The 20,092-nt window shown below is 39.2% G+C and overlaps 1 protein-coding gene across 2 annotated transcripts in view; it reads left to right on the forward strand.

The window, feature by feature from the left end:
- The first annotated feature begins 3,581 nt into the window (after positions 1-3,581).
- The window catches only part of waca (WW domain containing adaptor with coiled-coil a), a 42,177-nt gene continuing 25,666 nt past the window's right edge, over positions 3,582-20,092 (forward strand). For both annotated transcript variants that reach the window (XM_034108543.2, XM_034108544.2), the window contains exons 1-6: positions 3,582-3,820; positions 4,016-4,046; positions 4,862-5,054; positions 16,405-16,496; positions 18,308-18,423; positions 18,554-18,669. In XM_034108543.2, the coding sequence (XP_033964434.1) occupies positions 3,780-3,820; positions 4,016-4,046; positions 4,862-5,054; positions 16,405-16,496; positions 18,308-18,423; positions 18,554-18,669 (589 nt within the window). In that variant the 5' untranslated portion in view covers positions 3,582-3,779. The remainder of the gene's footprint in view (positions 3,821-4,015; positions 4,047-4,861; positions 5,055-16,404; positions 16,497-18,307; positions 18,424-18,553; positions 18,670-20,092) is intronic.

Here is a 20,092-nt window from a genome sequence, read left to right on the forward strand (position 1 = left end):
GTCAGCCAGTGACAAGCTCCGTGTCAACACACTTGAATTCGCAGGAGCACAAGGGCTCTGTATTCCCTCTGGCCATGATACACGACACACTACTTCCTGGAGGAGTACTCCGTGCGTTTAGGGCGTGGGTGTGTGTGGGTTTTGTGGAAGTTGAGAGTTCTGACACGAGGAAATGTGGTCATAATGGTTTGAGTATCTGTTACCACTACCACACGCAGACTAGCATTTCCTCTTGTTTTCTCGGCTAAATCGCGCGGTAAAAATAGCTTCTGTAAACTACGTAACATGCGATAGCCCTATATTAAAGCTACATTCACTTTCCCTCGGAAACATTCCCAAAGCCAGGTGAAATTCCATTGAAAAATTCATAGTATAAAAAGTCCTATCAGTGAAGAGTGGCACATTTGGACGTGCACTATTGGGGTTAGGTTTTCTGTTAAGTAAAAAGCTGTTTTAGCATGTATGCCAATGGGTAGGCTGCAGTGATACTTTAATATCATGCACCTAGCTTAGCTATAACACAAGTTCGCTGCTTTATTAGCCACAAGTACCACACACAAGTGCTCTGTGATTAGGCGAGTGCTTGTATTAGGGCTTACGTTATGCCTTCCCCATGAGCCATAAAGATATTTCTCAATGTATCATGCCAATAACATCACCACTGTATTTTTGTTTTCATCCGCATAACAAGTTTTTAGCTGGATAAAATGTGTTGGTTACTCACTTTGCATTGGAGGTCAGAGTTGAATGGTTATTTGCCGCCGGTCACAATGTACTCCAATGGTTCCTTCGAAAACAAAACTTATCTGTTCTGTTATTCTCCACTTTGGAAACCGCGTTGTTGCTTTAAACCTACTTAACTCATCCCCGCTTACTATGTGCTGAAGACAACCTTTCAAAAATGTTACGCCTCAGCCGTGCCACTCTCCGAGACAGATAAAGTGTTCTGTTAGAGGCGCTGACTTGGAAACGGTTTGTTGATATAGAAATTACGTTAACGGTTGGATGTGAAAACACAAAACTGTTCTGGGATCTGAGCCGTACAGGGCTTTTACCAGAGAGTCCACCCAATCTGTTCGGTCATTGGTGAGTTTTCTATTAAGGCGTGGTAGAGGATCCACTTCTGTATTTCATTGGCTCGTTGTATTGTCAATCATCAGCTAACGCCTCCGTTGTAAATGTGCTTAAACACCGACAGGATTACAGTGAACAATCGCACTGTCTTGTACAGCATAAGTGAAATGTTTCTTATCAATGTATAGACATATATCAATATTATTAAGAAGCTCCATTTTAGAAAATAAAATAAGTTACGATTTTGAACTGATAATATATGTAACTTTCCTTAAATATTAAAATCAATACATATAGGCAATTCATTTACATCATCAATTTAAACTGGGTTGAATTCTTTATTTTCTATCAATATTAGCATTGCACATATGTTGGAGGATCTATTAAGCTTAGCCTTCTTAATATCTGCATAAAATCACTAACATCTACAAATAATGTAATCAATGTTTTGCATTGGGGTTTTGATGCTGCCATGTCTAGTTAGACATAGTCTAGTTAGATTTACAATTAAATTAACTTAAACTCGACAAAACACTGTTTTGATAAATGATATCTTATTTAGCAGTGGTAAGCATCACATGGGGGAGTTTTGTTAAACTGTTTGATAGCTCCCCCTACTGGCCATCTTAAGATACACTGCAATTGCAACAAGTAGTCAGTCAATCAACAGAAAGGGCACATGTAAAGAATGTCAGTCGATTATTTTACAAAAAAAGAATTGAAAAATAAATCAAATGTGTCTTCAAAAAGCTGAGTTAGACAAGTGTATCTTCAGTCACTTTTAGTGTGTGTGTGTGTGTGTGTGTGTGGTGTGTGTGTGTGTGTGTGGTGTGTGTTGTGTGTGTGTGTGTGTGTGTGTGGTGTGTGTGTGTGTGTGTGTGTGTGTGTGTGTGTGTGTGTGTGTGTGTGTGTGTGTGTGTGTGTGTGACCCTACTGACCACTGAACAAGGACACTGCTGTAGATTGACCTCCAACATTCCCCTCCTTCACTGCTCAATTCAACATAACCATAATGATGAGCATCACATTTAATATCAGCAAAACACGTTTTTTATATATCATATTTCATATTTAAAGTAACACATTATCTTGATTTCGTTTTTAAAAATGTATCTGATAGGCTAATATTGATCTTCTTAGGTGTACTCTGTATTTGTCAAGTAATTGAATGAGGAACCGAGCATTTCACAGCAATATGTGATAAATAAAAACTTGGAGCAAATCCTTACAAATACGATTTTTTCAAATTCAGCAAACAAATTAGTGGACACCTGATGAATTAAGAATATCAAACAGAATTTGCATCAAACACATGAATTCATATAAAAGGGTGCGTGTGTTTCCATCTGCCTGTGTGTGAACAAGTTCCAGAAATGGGCAAACAATAGCAGTGCACTCTTTTGTGCCCCCCTTGTCCCAACATTAAAGTGTGTTGTGTGCCAAAATGCTGAGCCACAGCTTCTTTTGTCCTCAGCCTGGGATATGATGTGGGTATATTGTCTGGGAACAATGGAGCCCAGCAGCCCTCTTCTGACAGATAGGCTTCTCACTCTGAAACATCAATTCAACCTGGCCAAAAAAATGTGAAGAGACTACTCAGCATGCACACAATGCTTCATTTCATCGGCCTAATTATAGACTTTGCTTTCCAACATACTTATTTGTAATACTTTTGAATGATTTATATATTTTATGACACATGTTTTTATAATATTTGCATATTTTCCCTCTGCAATACTCTCACCAGTGTTTAATGCCCCAGGGTATGTGCATATGTTTAGGATGGTCTGTTAGTCTATGGATGCACTGTGTTGGGAAATATGCTGATCTCTTGCTCCTTGCTTTGTTACCATAAAACCACTAGATGTCAGGAGAGAACAAATCATTGCCTGCTGTAGGTCTTTAATGCTCTAAACACATTTGATCCACAGCTTTTGTAGGAAATGGACAAACTGGGTTATTTATTCTAAACAGTTTTAAATGCAGTTGTGGGTAAAAAATGACAATCCATCCAGCAAAAATAAAAAGGTATACGAGTTTTAGCGGACTGCCCCACAACAACTAGTGTGTGTCACGGATGTTGCCATCGGAAGGGGGAGGATGTGGGTTGCAGTCAAGTTGCCAGATCGGTACAAAACCCAATGTTGTCAATCTATTTAATTGATATTCCATAACTGCTCGATTAGCTTGAACATTAATGGAATAAGTCATAATCCTTACACTTGGGACTGATAGGATTCTTACTCTCTATTCCTCCATTTGTTTTGTTACAATATCAGTGTTTATTAAGCATTTGTGCTAATATTGTAGTAACATTGATAGTTATAAGTGAGTGCAATTAAATACGTGTTCATGTATAAACCCACAGGAAAACACCCCCCCATGTTATTTAGATGACATTACATGGTTACTTGACACTTTTCCTAGGTATTATTGCTTTATAAAGGGGTTATCCCACTGGTTAGTGTACAATATCTGGCAACCCAGCGCGCAGCTCTACTGCTACGTTTTGTGAGATACGGCTGTGTCTGAGTGGGAGATGGACTGAGTGAGGGCGCTCTTTCGACCAGTGCTGCTAATAGCATTGAAATACACACAAGCTAGGTTGAAATTATTGACAATTTTAGATCTCCGAATCAACAAGAAGAATAGAGTACCGTTATCAATCTTTCACATCCCACTCCACACACACTAACACGGCATTGATGGTAATGTATGCAAGGAAACAACCGAGACTCGGCGATGGGTAAACATCTTTTTAACGTTACTTATTCTGATTTTCCTTTAACTCGTAGCTACGCTTTTACAATCCGCCATTTTTACTGAAACCAAAATAAGTGCATAGCAACTTAGACGTTCAGCTGTTGCTGCTCTTAGAACTATTTATATTATTTGACATTTAAAGCGTTATATTCACAACTGTCTTTCTTTTTATTTGCAGGTGCGACCGAAGAGATACTCAGCCCTATCAGGTACTTGTTAGCTTACTTTAGCCTGTTAGCTTGCTAGCAGCAAATAAGATTAAAATGGACACTCTAGTTCAGGCTTCTGTAAAGCACAACAGGCCGCAGTCAGTGCGGAAAATAACGTGAAAAGTGACATATTGTGTTCGAAATTACGGTCTAAACGCTGCAAATACGTCCAGACGTGGTTATTACCAGGCAACGACAACATAGTCTGGATGTTTCGTCGAATTCAGCTGTTTTTGAAAAGGTACAGACGAGTTTAGTTGCAGCTCAAAGCTAATGATAGCCTCTTACAGTTAGCTTGGTTGCTAGTCAGTCCGATTAGGGCCTGACCGCAATCTGTCATTTTAAGGATATAGCTAGCTAAGCTTCCGAAACATTAAAGGGGCTCCTAATGAATACTGCAAAACCACGTATAAACCACTACATTCAACATATAGTTTATAACTAATGACGAAGGTGAATACTAGGTTGTTTTATAAAACCTTCTGTTTACTTCCTTAATCCGAAAAATAAATGTAATTATACATAAGTGCATTGTTACTAAGTGAGCATTCACTATAGTTGATATTGTGGCACTAACGCGACATATATTAATCTTCTACTTTGAAACCATACATAAATAGCTGTTTGAATCAAGATTAGTACCCCTAACCAATTACTAAAATATTCATAGCAAGTTCGTTTTTCACTTTGGTACATTGAACAGCCCAACAAGGGGTGACACTGGTTTGAGAGACATTGTGATGATGATACAAGGAGGAAATCAGTCTTCGTACAAAATATTGGATTGTTGTGAGGTGTTTGATTTGTGTTTACAGGCTCTCAAATACTCGTCCAAGAGCCATCCAGGAGGGGACCACCGACATGAAAAGATGCGAGACTCCTCAGATGTCACTCCTCCCTGCAAAATGCTCAGGAGGTCTGACAGCCCTGAAAACAAACACATCGACAGCACAGGGCACAGCAGAGCAAAGGCTGTCCATACACACCGGGCCAGAGACAGGGATGGAGGTGAGAGAGTGGTTATTGAGACTATAATGGGTTTAGATTCAAAACAAACTGCACTACGCCTCTTCAACACTGAAACACTGCAGCTGTATACTTCATTCTTGTTACCCTCAGATATAAGTACAGCCAAGTAGTAAAGTAGTAGTTATTTCAGAGGCTGAAGTTACATAGATGCACTGAGGAAATTTGGTAGCAACCAACCAAATATCTATAACAAAAATCACTTAATTTCAACCAGTGGAGTAAATGTCAGTTGTCAGCAGTTCATTTCTATAACTGAAACCACAAAAATAGATATTTGTTGATGTGTTTACATTCTAATGCAGTGTAGTGAAGTGGAATATGGTTGTATTCATTTGAATTTTTTCAGAAGTAAAACATTTTAAATTGTCTGGATTTATTTTATGGATTGTGGAAAAAGCTGAAAGGCAGTTTTATCCATCTATGCGGTATATATGATGTGGGGCTGATTCTAGTTTATAATGGTGGTATTGTGCTGAGTTTCAAAACATTTGATTTGTGTAGCCTGTTTTTCAAATTTGTATAGTTATAACATATGCGTAAGACTAATCCAGAACTGCAGTAGCCACTGCTGTGTGTACAACATCCGTCTAAAGACAAGCGGCTACAAAACTAATAAGGATGTATAGTATTTTGCGGTTCAATGGTTGATGGAGATGTTGTGGGTTACTTTGTAGATCAAGATGAAAATATGACCCATAACAACACAAAAACAGTTACAGGAATGTGTGTACAATGTGCATAAACCCAGTGTTGCTTTTTATTCTGAGATGTATAAGATTGGATATTGTCTATGCTTTAGATAATGACATAGGCTGTTCAAAAAATAAAGTGACAGCTTCCATTGATTCAGCAGTCTTCTGCTATAGGAAGCTGCCTATTAGGGCTTTGTTTTTGATCAAACTGGGTTTCTATACAAACGCCAATGTTGTTTTTGGGTATGAGATAAAGTTAAATGACAACAAATGCTGCTCACGTTATTTTCTGGTTCTAGCTATAGCTCGTGAACACTATAAGCTTGTTATTTATAACTCTAATTACTTGCAAATGTTGACAGCCTAACCTGAGAAGTAAGAATTACTTACTTTGGATCCTATAGGTTTGGCGAATGATTTCAAATCAGAATCACACATGCCATACAGGCCAAAGTACTCATAGTGTAAGATGGCTGAAATGTGCTGATCTCGGGGGGGAAACGTTGCTTTTTTTGAGGATTGACAAGTTGACGCTGGAAAGTGGTACAGTGGCGTATATCTTTGTGTGGACACGCATCAAGATACCGCCAGTGTATGCGCTTGAATACAAACACAATGGATGTGGTACTTTTGACGCCCATCTTGCATTGCCATGTTTGCTGCCCTTCTATTTCCCATTATCCTCTCTGTGCATATTGAAAAGGGATGAATGGAAAAGCTTTTATGAAAGCCAAACCAAGCTCATTAAAGTGTCTGCTGTAATTTCAGCTACAGGTGAGAGTTCTTCATCGGTTATTGGCTTCCCTGAAAAAATAGATTGTTAATTGCAGACTGGGTAATGTGTAGTCTTTTAGAAACCATCTCTTGTGATTGGAATAATGCTTTTACTAATGAAAATGGCTAATGTAATCATGGATTCATTATTCGGCAGCAGCTATCGTGATTTTAAATTGGTGTGATAGTGGGCTGTGAAAGGGGGATTGGAAATGTACAACAAGTCCTGTGTGGTTGATAGTGGGAAAATAATTAAATAGTTGAAAATCAGAACCAACTTTGTCACACAAGTATACTTAATGACTAAATTACTCATATTACTTCGGCCAGTCTTACTCATTAGCAGTGTTTTGCTAGTTACTGAAAACCAGTAACTAGTTACCATTACTAGTTACTTCATTTCAAAAGTAACTCAGTTACTTTACTGATTACTTGCACCAAAAAGTAATGCGTTACTGTGAAAAGTAACGTTTTAGTTACTTTAAAAAAAGGGCTCCCATTATATTAATGCCCTTATAGCCTTCATTTCAGTACTGTTATTGCATTGGAGAATAATACAATCTGTTGATCAACATGACATGCATTATATGCAATCTGGATAGCATCGATATTAGCTGGCTTTACATTTTTGTATATTCTTTCTCCAGGTAGTTGGAAAAAGTTTTCCGTCCCATATGCCGTGTGCCGCCCGGACATGCTATCATGCTAACTAGCTCCCTGAAAGAGGGTGACTCCACTGTAGCAATAGCCTGCATGTGTTCTACAACATACCGTCCAATGGCTTTATCGACTTTTCCCTGGCTAGCAGTCCCTCGGTTACAATCCAGCCGCTGTTGCTTCTGTGCAGGTGGAGGTGGAGTGGCGTCGGCTGAGTCTCTGTGGTCTTAGCTACTAGCTTCGTCCCAGCATGTTGTTTTTGCAGATGTTTTAAGAGATTTGAATGACTGGTTTGGGCAGTAGATAGGCTCTTTGACCCGCCAGGACACAACTTACATTTAACTAAAACGTTCTTTTCTTTGTGCTCGACAAAAGTGAAATAGTGGAGAATATCTCCAGGTGGAGAAACTAGACTTGAGCTCCGCCGCCGCCATGATAGTCTTGTTAGTAAACAACACAAACACGCCCACAGCCCGTCTCCGCATGTGACACAGGAAGTATCTAAGTACATTTACTCAAGTACTGTACTTAAGTACAGTTCTCATCTCTGTTCACCTGGCTGTTGACTATATAAAAAAACTAACGGAGTAACGCCCCATGTATTAACGGTAACTGAGTTACTGAATTTAAAAAGTAATGCGTTAGAGTACTAGTTACTGCCAAAAATAACGGCGTTACAGTAACGCGTTACTTTGTAACGCGTTTGTAACGCGTTAGTAAGTAACGTAAGTAACGTAAGTAACGTAAGTTACTTTGTAACGCGTTAGTCCCAACACTGCTCATTAGTAACTTTTGGATGTTCCCAAAATCCGTTATGCCACAAAGCTATTGGACCAGCATTATTTGATAAAAAATGTTGCAGGGCTTCTGAAAAGAGCTTATTGTGGAGGCACTTTACTTTCTCTTAAATACCTGCATTACCAGGACTAAATTACACAGTACACATTTGAATATTTAAACTGTCATCTAGTGAGTACGTTGCTACGTAGATAAATCAATCACTTGTTGTTAAATACCTGAAATATCTAAGCGCAGAGGCAAACAAATCTCCCATTGATCCTGTTTAACAAAGATAGCCAATAGTAATGGACTGCATTTATATAGCTCTTTTATTTTTTGCAACACCTCAAAGCGCATTTACATATACTAGTCAACACTCGCATGTTAACGCACATTCATACAGATGCAAGGGATGCCATACATTTTGGAAAATGTGTGTTCAAATCAAACGTAGAAAACCTTCAGGTAGCAGGCCCTATGTGTCACTTGTGAAAATGTCAAACTTCACAGGCTGTAGTTTAAAAACAACCACAGCTAATTAAAGTGAATTATCTAACAGATAAATAGAGTATTCTGTCTGTTGTCGGATTATTTTCTATTTTCTCTGCAAGGTGTAGACATGATTTGAACAAGCTGTCTTTGAACATATTTTTGAAGTTCAAATACAAAAAGCTTCTGGAATGGAAGGGTCTCTTACTCCTAATGATTCGTTTGATCACACTGACATCATTAATTACACCTGGCTGGAGTCAGTTCTGCATCCACTGTTGTTCATTTGTTGGGGCTTTTGTTTACCTAGATCACTGTGCATTGCAGTGTTGAAACGGAACATACTGCACCGTTTTTTGACAGCTGAAATAGACAGAGTGAAATATGATATTATAGAATTGAATGGGCCCAAATGATTAACTAAATTGGGAACCTGAATCATATTGAATATACCTGGAAAAGACAAATCATGCTTGCCTGAGAGCCTGTAACTCTCTCATGCACAGGGTTAACACCCTAATATACTTTGTGTTGAGTTGGACCTTGGTGTTGGGAATACAAAAATATAGCATTTAATACCATGTACAGAATGTGATCTCTTAAACCAGGAGATGCAAATATCAAAGGTCAGTGAAAATGATAGTCTAAAAAAATACCCAGAGCACAACACTGTCAGGCAACGACTTTCAGAGTTTAGGAACGTGGTAAGGAATCTGTCAGTTTATACAGGTTAGACACTTAAACACATATTAATTGCAGACAATGGCAAGAAAAACACACAGAAAGACCTCAGTTACACTTTTCTCAGTATGCTTTCAGTAAAGTCCTCCCAACTAAATCTATAGCATCTCTCTAGACAGAGAAATACAAACATTCAATTCTCCATGGAGAACATGTGAGCCTTTTCCGTTTAACATTATAAAGCCAACTTGCAACGGATGCTTTGAGTTCCTCTTGTCAAGGCTGTATCATTGATAACCCTGCACAGTATGTTCAAATCCTTTTTTAATTCTGTTCAATTCAAGTAATGCAGTGTGAAGGCCTACATTACATTGTAAGGAACTAGGTTTAATACAGTGGTTCTCAAACTTTTTCTGTCAGGCCCCCCCTTTGGAGAAAAAAAAAAGTCGGGTCCCCCCAACACAAATAGTCAGGTTCAGTGGCGGCGCCAGAGATTTCTTTTGGGGGTGCTGTGGGGTAGCTTGACATTTCATAGAGGGTGCTCAAACATTTAGGGTTTCCCATTAATGTACCGGTCTACAGTGGAATGTTCCACTGCAACAATCCCCACGCATATACACAATGTACCCGCGACTGTTACAATGAAGCCTCGATAATCAGCTCACGGCATATACTGTAGGTGTAAGCAGGGGTAAAGTGCTATTTTTACAGGTGGTGTGTGGACCTCACATAGGGGGGTCCGGGGGCATGCTCCCCCGGGAAGATTTATTTTTAAATATTGAAGTTAAAAGCATCAATCTGGTGCACTTTGAGAGCAAAATGAAGAGATCTATGGATATATCTCTCAACACCCATATGAAACAGAATTGTTAACAGATTTACTTTTTCTTTATGGATATTTTACAAATCACCCTTTTAAACTTTATTCGTTTTTTACTGTCATATAGTATTTCATACCTGTTTTTCATTTATTCTCTTATTTTTGTATAACTATAATGATCATATAAACGTGTGCCTCGGAAATAATTGTTTACATTAATGGTGAGCAAAACATTTGAGACTCACTGAGAGAGTCCTTTAGTTCCCTGAGCCTCTCAGTCTGACATGAGAGTACTCTCCTCCACTTTGTTGTTGTAAAAACTCCTTATATCCGTTAGCGTAGCTCGCTAGCAACAGAAGCTAACAACGATCTCAAGTACCGGTGCGCTCTCTCTCTCTCTCGCTCGCGCACACAAATTGGCTCGTTCCACACACACACACACACACACACACACACACACACACACACACACACACACACACACACACACACACACACACACACACACACACACACACAGAGTCGAGCTTTAATGAAACAGAGACCCAGACGTAATAGTATTGTACTGCATCATATTATTTTCGAATCAATAATTTTTCAGATGATTTTTTTTTTATAACCATTTTTCCTCCTGGTCTCTCGCGCCCCTCCTGGCATGCCTCTACGCCCCCCACTTTGAGAACCACTGGTTTAATAGGACAATGTATTGTGGAGGATAATTGGTTACAAACATGGGTTATGCCATTTCAAACAAGGTTGTGGGTGAGATGAAGTGATGACATTTGTCAGCCACGCACAGATTTGAGATTCACTTAAGAATAAAGGTATTATTATTATTAAGGTTTTAAACAGATTTTGTAGCAACATTTGGGACATGCCTGTCCAACTCAAGGATAAGTTGGATTGTAAACTATTTTCTTTATTCGCTTCAAATCACCTTTTTAGTATTTCCACACATTTTTCGCACGTTTTTTATCCCTGACACCTATGGTATAATTTTCATGATCACGCTGCAGGTGAAAGTACAGTTAAATGCCCCATTAGATGCTGTAGTTTACAAGTTGAATCATTTATGTTGCACTTGTGGTTGTGCCCCAGATTGTTGCCAGTCCTGTGTGTGTACAGATTGCAAAAGATGGCTCCGTGTGGTAGGGCTGCTCGATTATGGTAAAAATCATAATCTTGATTATGTGGGTCAATAATTGATATCACGATTATTAAAAACGATTATCCATCTACTTTGAAAACATCAATTTATTGGAGAAAAATGTTTTGAATAGTATGTTTTGAACAGTTGATTACCCTGAACTTTAAGTATAATTCAACTGAAAAACCAATAAAAAAAAAAATAATAATAAAGAAATAATCATTTTATTTAGATTACGTTGTTTTCGTAATCGTTGCAAGCCATAATCGTAATTGCGATTAAAATACGATTAATTGAGCAGCCCTACCGTGTGGCCCCAAGGACACGAGTGCTCACTGCGTCCTCCCTCTCTTGCTGCTTTATTTGAGAAAAACCTTTTCACCAAAAGTTTTCAATCCAAGTCTTCCTCTGCCTCTCTGAAATGTTATTATACTCCTGAAGGACGTTTAAAAAATGTTACAAATATACAATTATCCTCAAGTGCTTACATGGCATCTAATAAAAGTTTTTGAGAAGATAGGATCAACAGAAGCGTGTTCAGTCTTGCTCTCTGATAGCTTCACTTATTCTGTTTCCTTTAGTGGTGTTGGCAGTGTGTTTACATCAGAAACACCAGGGAGGCAGCCCAAGTAGTGGGACAGATTTGTAACCAATTTTAAGAAATACTGCTACACAAATGGACTTCTGATCTTGAGCTTTTTGTTTAAAAAAAGTGTTAATAATGATTCTACACCCCTATGCTCTTGATTTACCCCTCCAAAAGATGATGCCATATTTATATTATCGTGGCAGCTTTACATACATTGAGAAACATTTTGGCAGGACACTTTTTGAAATTGACAGTGCTATCGTTTCATATAGGGGATACTCTACCAAAAGCATATTTTGTTAAATTGTGGTACAGGATTTTATAGTACAACTCAGATTTAAGGCATTGGAGACAGCGTGCATCATAAACATGACATCATTAGAAATGTATAACCAAAATCCCACAGTGGGACTGCTGCTACTACCCACATTTACAAACCAACAAATGCCGATATGACACAAAATCAACCAGAATACACAGGCTAGCTAGTTAAACCCTCCAGAACAACGCGGGCAAAAATCCTTGATTATGCGGGCTAAAATACTTGATTATACGATCAAACATGCAGGGTTTTGTGTGATTTTGTGCGGTGAAATTGCGGAAAGTTGCTAAATATGCGGGAAAAATAAATATTGGGCTGTCTTATTTATTTATTCTCTCTCACACACAACCTGCCACTAATGTTAAACCCCTTTACTATTAAACACATTCAATGTTTATTTATTGTAAAAGCAATTGGGCTATTTTAATTACACACACACACACACACACACACACACACACACACACACACACACACACACACACACACACACACACACACACACACACACACACTTCTCCGCCTCATTCTGTTTTCATTTACTTGTTCGCTATCTGACCAGCTTCAATCTTGTAGGCTACTCACCTCGTTTCTTGTAGCCCTCGAAAGGGTTTTGGAGGTTGATGCCTCGGTGAACGTGAGTTGTTTGGCTTTCTTGTCCGCAGCAGCAGAAAGCATTTTCGAATGTTTGAATGAATCAAAGTGGGTCGTCACCGTCGATGTTCTCTTATGCTCCAACACACAGTTGCACGGGGTGCAGAATAGTTTCCCCCCACTTTCGTGCAAGACATCGGGGTACTGCTTTGCCCGGTCTTTAGCAGAAATGTTCGTCGGTAAATGAGATGGATTAGATTTTTTCATCTTGGTGTTTTCTCTCTCGTGTGAGCTCCACACTATCACTCTACGGTGTTGTTTACCTTCTGTGATGCGCAAGCTGATGACGTCGCTTCATCACTTCACGTCAAGACGAGTTAACTTTTTTTCTTCTCAACTTTGTGTGGAAAAATGCGGCGATTATGCGGCATTTTGATAAATATGCGGCCTTTTAAAAATCTGCGCCATTTTGCTGATTATGCGGTAAATTCTGCGATCGCAGAATCGTGTTTTTTCTGGAGGGTCTAGCTAGTGTAAGGCTAAAGCTTGAGGTTTCTACTCATAAAAGTGTCAGTGCTGTGACCAAAGCTTGTTTATTGTATTGCCAAATGTACATGACGGCAACTCAACTCGGAGCTCTAAACCATGGAATGACTTCTTTACATTTATTATTTAACAGATGAATGCCAGTGTCGAACACAGACACAATCCTCTTGCTGGGGGATGAGGTGGCATTTTGCTCCTGGCTACTTTGGTTAACTATTTTCATTATAAATAATATAATTGATTTTCGTTTCACACTCGACAAACACTTTCCCAAAAGGCAACAGAAAACTGGAATCAACATATCAAATAAAAACTTGAGCATAAGGAGTGTTTTTGTTAATATTTTCTGCAGTTGTTTGGAAGAACAGTTTTTGTTTGTTTTACGAACAGGAATATTTATTATTAAAGGTGGGGTAGGTAGGTTTTAGAAACCGGTTCGAGATACACTTTTTGTTATATTCCATGGAATGCTCTTAACAACCCGATAGCAATGAATATCTTAACTCAGGGTTTGTACGGTCATTGAAAACCTGGAAAAGTCATGGAAATTCAAAATGCAAATTCCAGGCCCTGGAAAACTTATGGAAAACAATGTTTTTCTCAAAGTTTTGGAAAAGTCATGGAAATGTAACTAAAGTTGCGTCAAATATAATTTACATTTTATCTAATCGCCGAAATAATCTGCGGTCGCGAGCTGTTATGTGCCATCATGACGCGCATGGTGTTATTTTTTAATATATGAAGCGCGAGCTGTGTGCTCGAGTCTTCCTGCCTGTCGGCTCTACTCTGCTGCTCCGGTATGAGGGTCAGCTACATTAGCTACGGTGCGTTCGTTAACTGTGCGGAGTCACTGTGGCACAGACTGCTCCGCTGGTGAACAGCTGTTAGAACGGGCCGTTCAGGTGTTCAGAGCAGAGCTCCCTGTTTTCATTTAAACAGCTCCTTATATCCGTTAGCGCAGCTAGCTAGCACCAGATGCTAACAACAACAATGCACGTAAGGTCTCTCTCTCGCTCGCTCGGGCCACACATACACACACCCTCCCGGTCCTCCCGATGGCCAGTCGGTGCCTGCCGGTGAGCGTGGAAGTGTGGTCTGCCACAAGCGGGCGGCAGGAGCGGGGCTGTCAGCATCAGCTTGTAGATGGTATTTTAAACTCAATGCGCTCTGAAACTACGGGGCGGCCGAGGAAAACAAATACACATGCGTTAATCGCGTTAAAATAATTAGTGGCGTAAATCTTTTTTTATTATCGGTATCGGTCTTGAGAAGCAGGAAGTTATCGGTATCGGTTTCAAAAACCCAATATCGTGCATCCCTAATAAGTATAGATATTGTGCTAGAGTAAAAGTAGAAGTACTCAGAAACTGAACTGTGAACTGAAACGTTTTTCTGTCACAATATCATTTAAGGAATCGTTGAGCTAGCTAGCATACATTGTCACTATCTGCTAACGTTAGCTTTATCCTTCATTTTCTAATAGTTTTTTTCATAGGCTATAAACGGAGGTGGTATACGTATAGATATTGTGCTAGAGTAAAAGTAGAAGTACTCAGATGTTGTACTTGAGTAAAAGTACTCAGATCTTGTACTTGAGTAAAAGTAGAAGTACTCAGATCTTGTACTTGAGTAAAAGTACTCAGATCTTGTACTTGAGTAAAAGTAGAAGTACTCAGGTCTTGTACTTGAGTAAAAGTAGAAGTACTCAGATCTTGTACTTGAGTAAAAGTAGAAGTACTCTGATCTTGTAGTAAAAATAGAAGTAGAAGTACTCAGATCTTGTACTTGAGTAAAAGTAGAAGTACCAGAGTGTAGGAATACTCTGTTACAGTCAAAGTCATGCATTCAAAATGTTACTCAAGTACAAAAGTATTATCATCAAAATATAGTGAAAGTAGTGACCGTAAAAGTAGTCATTGTGCAGATTGGTCCATTTCAGAATAATATATATGATATGTTTTATAATGATTGATCATGAAAGTGTTCTCAAAGCTGGTAAAGGTGCAGCTAGTTTGAATGACTTTGTATTCTGCAGGGTAGCTTGTGAATTTACTCCAGGTGGAACTAAAGTCTGATTTAACACTTGATTATATTTCACATCATTCATCCACATCTGTAGAGTAACTAAAGGTATTAAATACATGTAGTGGAGGAAAAGTACACCATGTACCTCTGAACTGTAGTGGAGTAGAAGTACACCATGTACCTCTGAACTGTAGAGGAGTAGAAGTACACCATGTACCTCTGAACTGTAGAAGTACAAAGTAGCAAAACATTGAAATACTTAAATAAAGTACAAGTATCTCAAAATTGTACCCACGTATAGTACTTGTTGAGTTTATGAACTTAGTTACTTTACACCAGTGGCTATAAAGATAGAAAGACTAAGCCTTGCACAGAGGCATGACAATACATTTTCAAAATGCTCAACAGTGCTGCAAAAATTATAAACTGACTGCTACACAATTAAAATAAATGCTTTTATATATTTCTATTAGATGTGGCTCTTTGGCGTTTCTGTTATTATTGACACTGCTGCTTTCAGGGGGTCAGGGGTCGGGTCCTTGCCAACTTTTTCATACCTGATGACTTTGCCTCCCTGACTACAGTTGCTTTAGCGTGTAGAAGCTAGTAAGCCTACTATTTGATTTGTTTTAGATAGGCACTACATGTTTCATATGCAGACCTTATTTTCCTGTTCCATGTTCAAATAAACCATTTTCAGGTCATGGAAAATGAGGTAAAGGTCATTGAGAAGTCATGGTGAAAAAGTGTATGAACCGTGTTAAGTGCTTTGACAAAAAAAACATAAAAAAATGTCATCTGTGGAAGCCGTAGCACGACCAATCATTTTAGCCGGGCCGGGTAAATTGATTGGATGGCCGACCAGCCTTCCATCTGTGCACCAACTTATCTCGTGCCCTCATTGGTCATGTGTGCGTTCGTGTGTGTTGGAGGAGCAGCTCTGTAAGGAAGTGACAGATTTTTTCCAGTTGTGTATTTTCAAATTCTAGCGCACTCGAGCTGGTTTCTCCAAAATTACCTACCCCACCTTTTAAAGCTATAGTGTTCAATTGAAACTTGTCACCTTTTGGCAAGTTGAATTAGAAATAGGTCATCTTTGTGATTTGTTTTTGAAAGGAGGGTAGGGACTAGAGGGGTTTTACATCTTTGTCACAAATTACTGTCGTTGGCTGTTACTGATGATGTCTTTCCCTCTTTTTGTGTTTTGTTGCAGGGACCAGTTTTTCTCCACAAGAAAACCCTCACAACCACAGTTCCCTTCATAGCTCCAACTCACATTCTAACCCCAGCAAGACCTCAGACACAGTAAGTGTTCCCTTCGCCTCGGCATGGGGGCACAGTGGACTAAAACACAGCACAACACAACAGTTTTTCTTGGTAGTGTATGTTGTACTGTAGTTATACAACACTGATCTTAGATATGTGTTTTGAAACAATCAGTGCACAACCTTAACTACTACATATAGTTGCATTGCTATCGTTTGACCCAAGAGAATGGAGAGAGCAAAGTGTGTCATAGCCAATTCAAAATCTGCAGGCTTGATAATCGATGATATATTGCCACATAGAGCGATCAGCCACACTGTTACGGTAATTTCGAGTTTGATTAAGTAATGGACATGATTAATTTCTATGGGCTTGTCTCGTCATATCAAGACTTCCATGAAGCACTGGATTACACTGTAAAATGGTAACGGTGTGCAGTTTTGTTCTAATTTTCTGCATTCTGTTTCACTTTGGTTACCTCAGGTATCATGATCACTATCAGAAATAAGCCTTGCCTTCTGCTTAAAAAGCTTCTGCGTATATCTTTTGTACTTTTCAGCAGGGTGTCCGCGGGGTCTTAAAAAGTATTAAAAGTTGATAAATCAATTTAGCGAAAATTAAGGCTATTAAAAAGTATTAAACGGCATTTTCCAAGGTATTAAGAAGGTCCACAGCAACGACAACATGAAACACCCTTTAATATACTGAAACAACATGTCGGGAAACCCCCTCAAGTTGGCCCCATGCATAGCGTGCCATAAAATGCTGCTTCTTATTTTAAGTTTCGTTGCCTTGCTCCGCTCTGTGTGTGTGGGGGGGGGGGGGGGTTATCTGCTGGTGGACTACCTGAGAGATATACAGCCGTCCACCGCGGAGAATAAACAGAAGGGCAACCATGCTCCGGGGTCTTCTTCGCTGCTGTTGGTGTATTTTGTGGCGGCAGCAGCGCCACTTACAGGCCTGGCATATGTACTACAGCGTGTCCAGCATTTCCAGCGGTCTAGTGTGAACGGACACGTTAATGAATCGAATGCGCTTGAACGGAAGACTTTTTTGCGTTTGCGTATGTGTTTTACTGTATGCGTCCTCGTGGGGCCGGGGTCTAAGCCAAACTATATCCGTTCACAGAGATCTGCTATTTTAAAGTAAGGTCAACACATATCGACCCTAAATATAGACTATATTAAGAACGAGAAAAGTCTTAACATATATATCGTTTTTTGTAAACATATGACAAATGTGTGAGGGTGATGACGTTAGAGCATCGTCCTATGTGCCAGGCTTAGCCCCGGACAGCCCCAGCCCAATTTAACCCCTGGGTATTTGTGAGGGAGCTCCTATATGGCATTACCCCACTGAAGCTCACCAAAGTTTCATATATTTCATAGTTCAAAGTTTTGTCAATTGTTTTGTTTATTGGTCAAATACTGGTTTCTAATGGTTTCTGATGGTTCTACTGGAATGAAAGAGTACAGAAGCAACAAAGCAGCATGCTGCATTAACCCTAACCCACAGAGAGGTGGAAGTTCATGTGGAGAGGAGGCTTCAGTATTCTGTCTGCACTCTGTTTAGTTGTGCTATCTTACAATCAATATAGTAAATGTGAGGTAAATTGTGTCACCAATGTAACCGGTTAGAACTCCAAGTTGCAATGAGGTCTTAAAATGTATGGAAAGGGTCTTAAAAAAGGTCTTAAAAGGTATTACATTTGACTTCAGGATTCCTGCATATACCCTGTTTCAGATGTCATTACAAGCTCTTGCATCACATCCCCTCACAACACCCTTGCACACAATAGTTTTCTGACTGGCTGGCTCCTGCAGCTTAATATGTGCTCTTCTTCTTCACAGCCTCACGAACCCGGGGACGACTGGTCAGAGCACATCAGCTCGTCCGGAAAGAAATATTATTACAACTGCAGGACAGAGGTGTCCCAGTGGGAGAAGCCTAAAGAATGGTTGGAGAGGTAGCTACAAACCCTTGAAGTCAACCGCTTGTTTGTACATACTCCATACATTTGAGTTTTTAAATAGGTGCCTCGTAGAGATTGGATAAACGGATAACTGGTTTCATGCATACTTGTTTGTGTCTTACAGAGAACAGAGGCAAAGAGAGACTACAAAGACTGCGGTTGTCAACAGTTTCCCCAAAGACAGGGACTACAGACGGGAGGCTATGCAAGCATCGGCAGCCCCCGGCTTCACTGCAGCTAGTAAGTGTTAAGAACATCATAAAAACACACATTATCCTCACCAGTCCGCTGCGACTGGTGTTAATTAATTACATGTCTGTGTTTGATGCAGGGTTTAGTCTAACTGGGTTTACAGGGGCGCTGCGCCCTCTTATCAAAATGTCGATTTTCCCCGTAAAATGTTAATGGGATGCCAGAAAACAATATTTATGTTCGTCAAAAACAGTATAATTACTCAAAAAATATGAAAATCGTGGCAAATAGACAGTCAGACGGCATAGACAGCTTTGTTTTCACGGCCCTCCGAATAAATAGTGGATTAGTTTCCGGTTGGTCTGCTGGTGGACAAGTGGCAGGCAAATCAATATATAATTGTTTTATTGTAAAGTAAATTCAGATTGCACATAATAAAAATGTGTATTATTGTTATTGATTAATGCATCAGTGTTTCTTAGGGTCAAAAACACTAAACTCACATATTAAAATGAAAGCGTTTAGTTTATTTAATAAAAGAAAGTGAAAAAGTAGTCATTGTGCATATTGGTCCATTTCAGAATAATATATATGATATGTTTTATAATGATTGATCTTGAAAGTGTTCTCAAAGCTGGTAAAGGTGCAGCTAGTTTGAATTACTTTGTAGACTGCAGGGTAGCTTGTGGATTTACTCCAGGTGGAACTAAAGTCTGATTCAACACTTGATTATATTTCACATCATTCATCCAGATCTGTAAAGTCACTAAAGGTATTAAATACATGTAGTGGAGGAAAAGTACACCATCTCCCTCTGACTTATGTTCACTGCCAACCTAAAAGTACCTCAACAATAGTAATCAATAATGTATTGAAAAGTTATTTGGCTGATTGTTTTATATTGGCTCAGACAGGTTATATGGGAGGCCCAGTCTACGTACAGATCACTCATTTTGAAATATTAAACTTAGTTTTCTTTTCTTTAATTTAGTGCTTGAATTTGACTTTGGAAAAGGTGTAAGAACCCTGCATATATATATATATATATATATAAAATAATTAATAAAAATGTTGTTTTTTTTTAAAAACACCTTGAATTTCTGGAGGGGCGTGGGGCTCCGTTGGCGGCGCGCAGCACCCCTCCAAAACAATCGTAGGGGAAACACTGCATTTGACCTTTTTAGAGAGGTTTAGCAAAGAAAACACCTTTAGGGTCATTTGGGTGTATTTGCCGTTTCTCTGGAACCCATTGGTCGATTTTGGTGATTGACACCTCTTTTTAACCGTTAGAGCCAATAGAATCGATGTGGAAGTTCCACATACACACACACGTTACCATTGACAAGTGAAAGCTCGCAGTCGAAAGCAATGTTATGCTCTCAAAACTGAAACCTAGGCTCAAACTAGTATATATGAAGATGGATTATCAGGAATAATTTCAAAGTGACACATTGGATTAATCATTGGATTA

This window comes from Pseudochaenichthys georgianus, chromosome 20, assembly GCF_902827115.2.
Source record: "Pseudochaenichthys georgianus chromosome 20, fPseGeo1.2, whole genome shotgun sequence".
NCBI classification, from domain to species: domain Eukaryota; kingdom Metazoa; phylum Chordata; class Actinopteri; order Perciformes; family Channichthyidae; genus Pseudochaenichthys; species Pseudochaenichthys georgianus.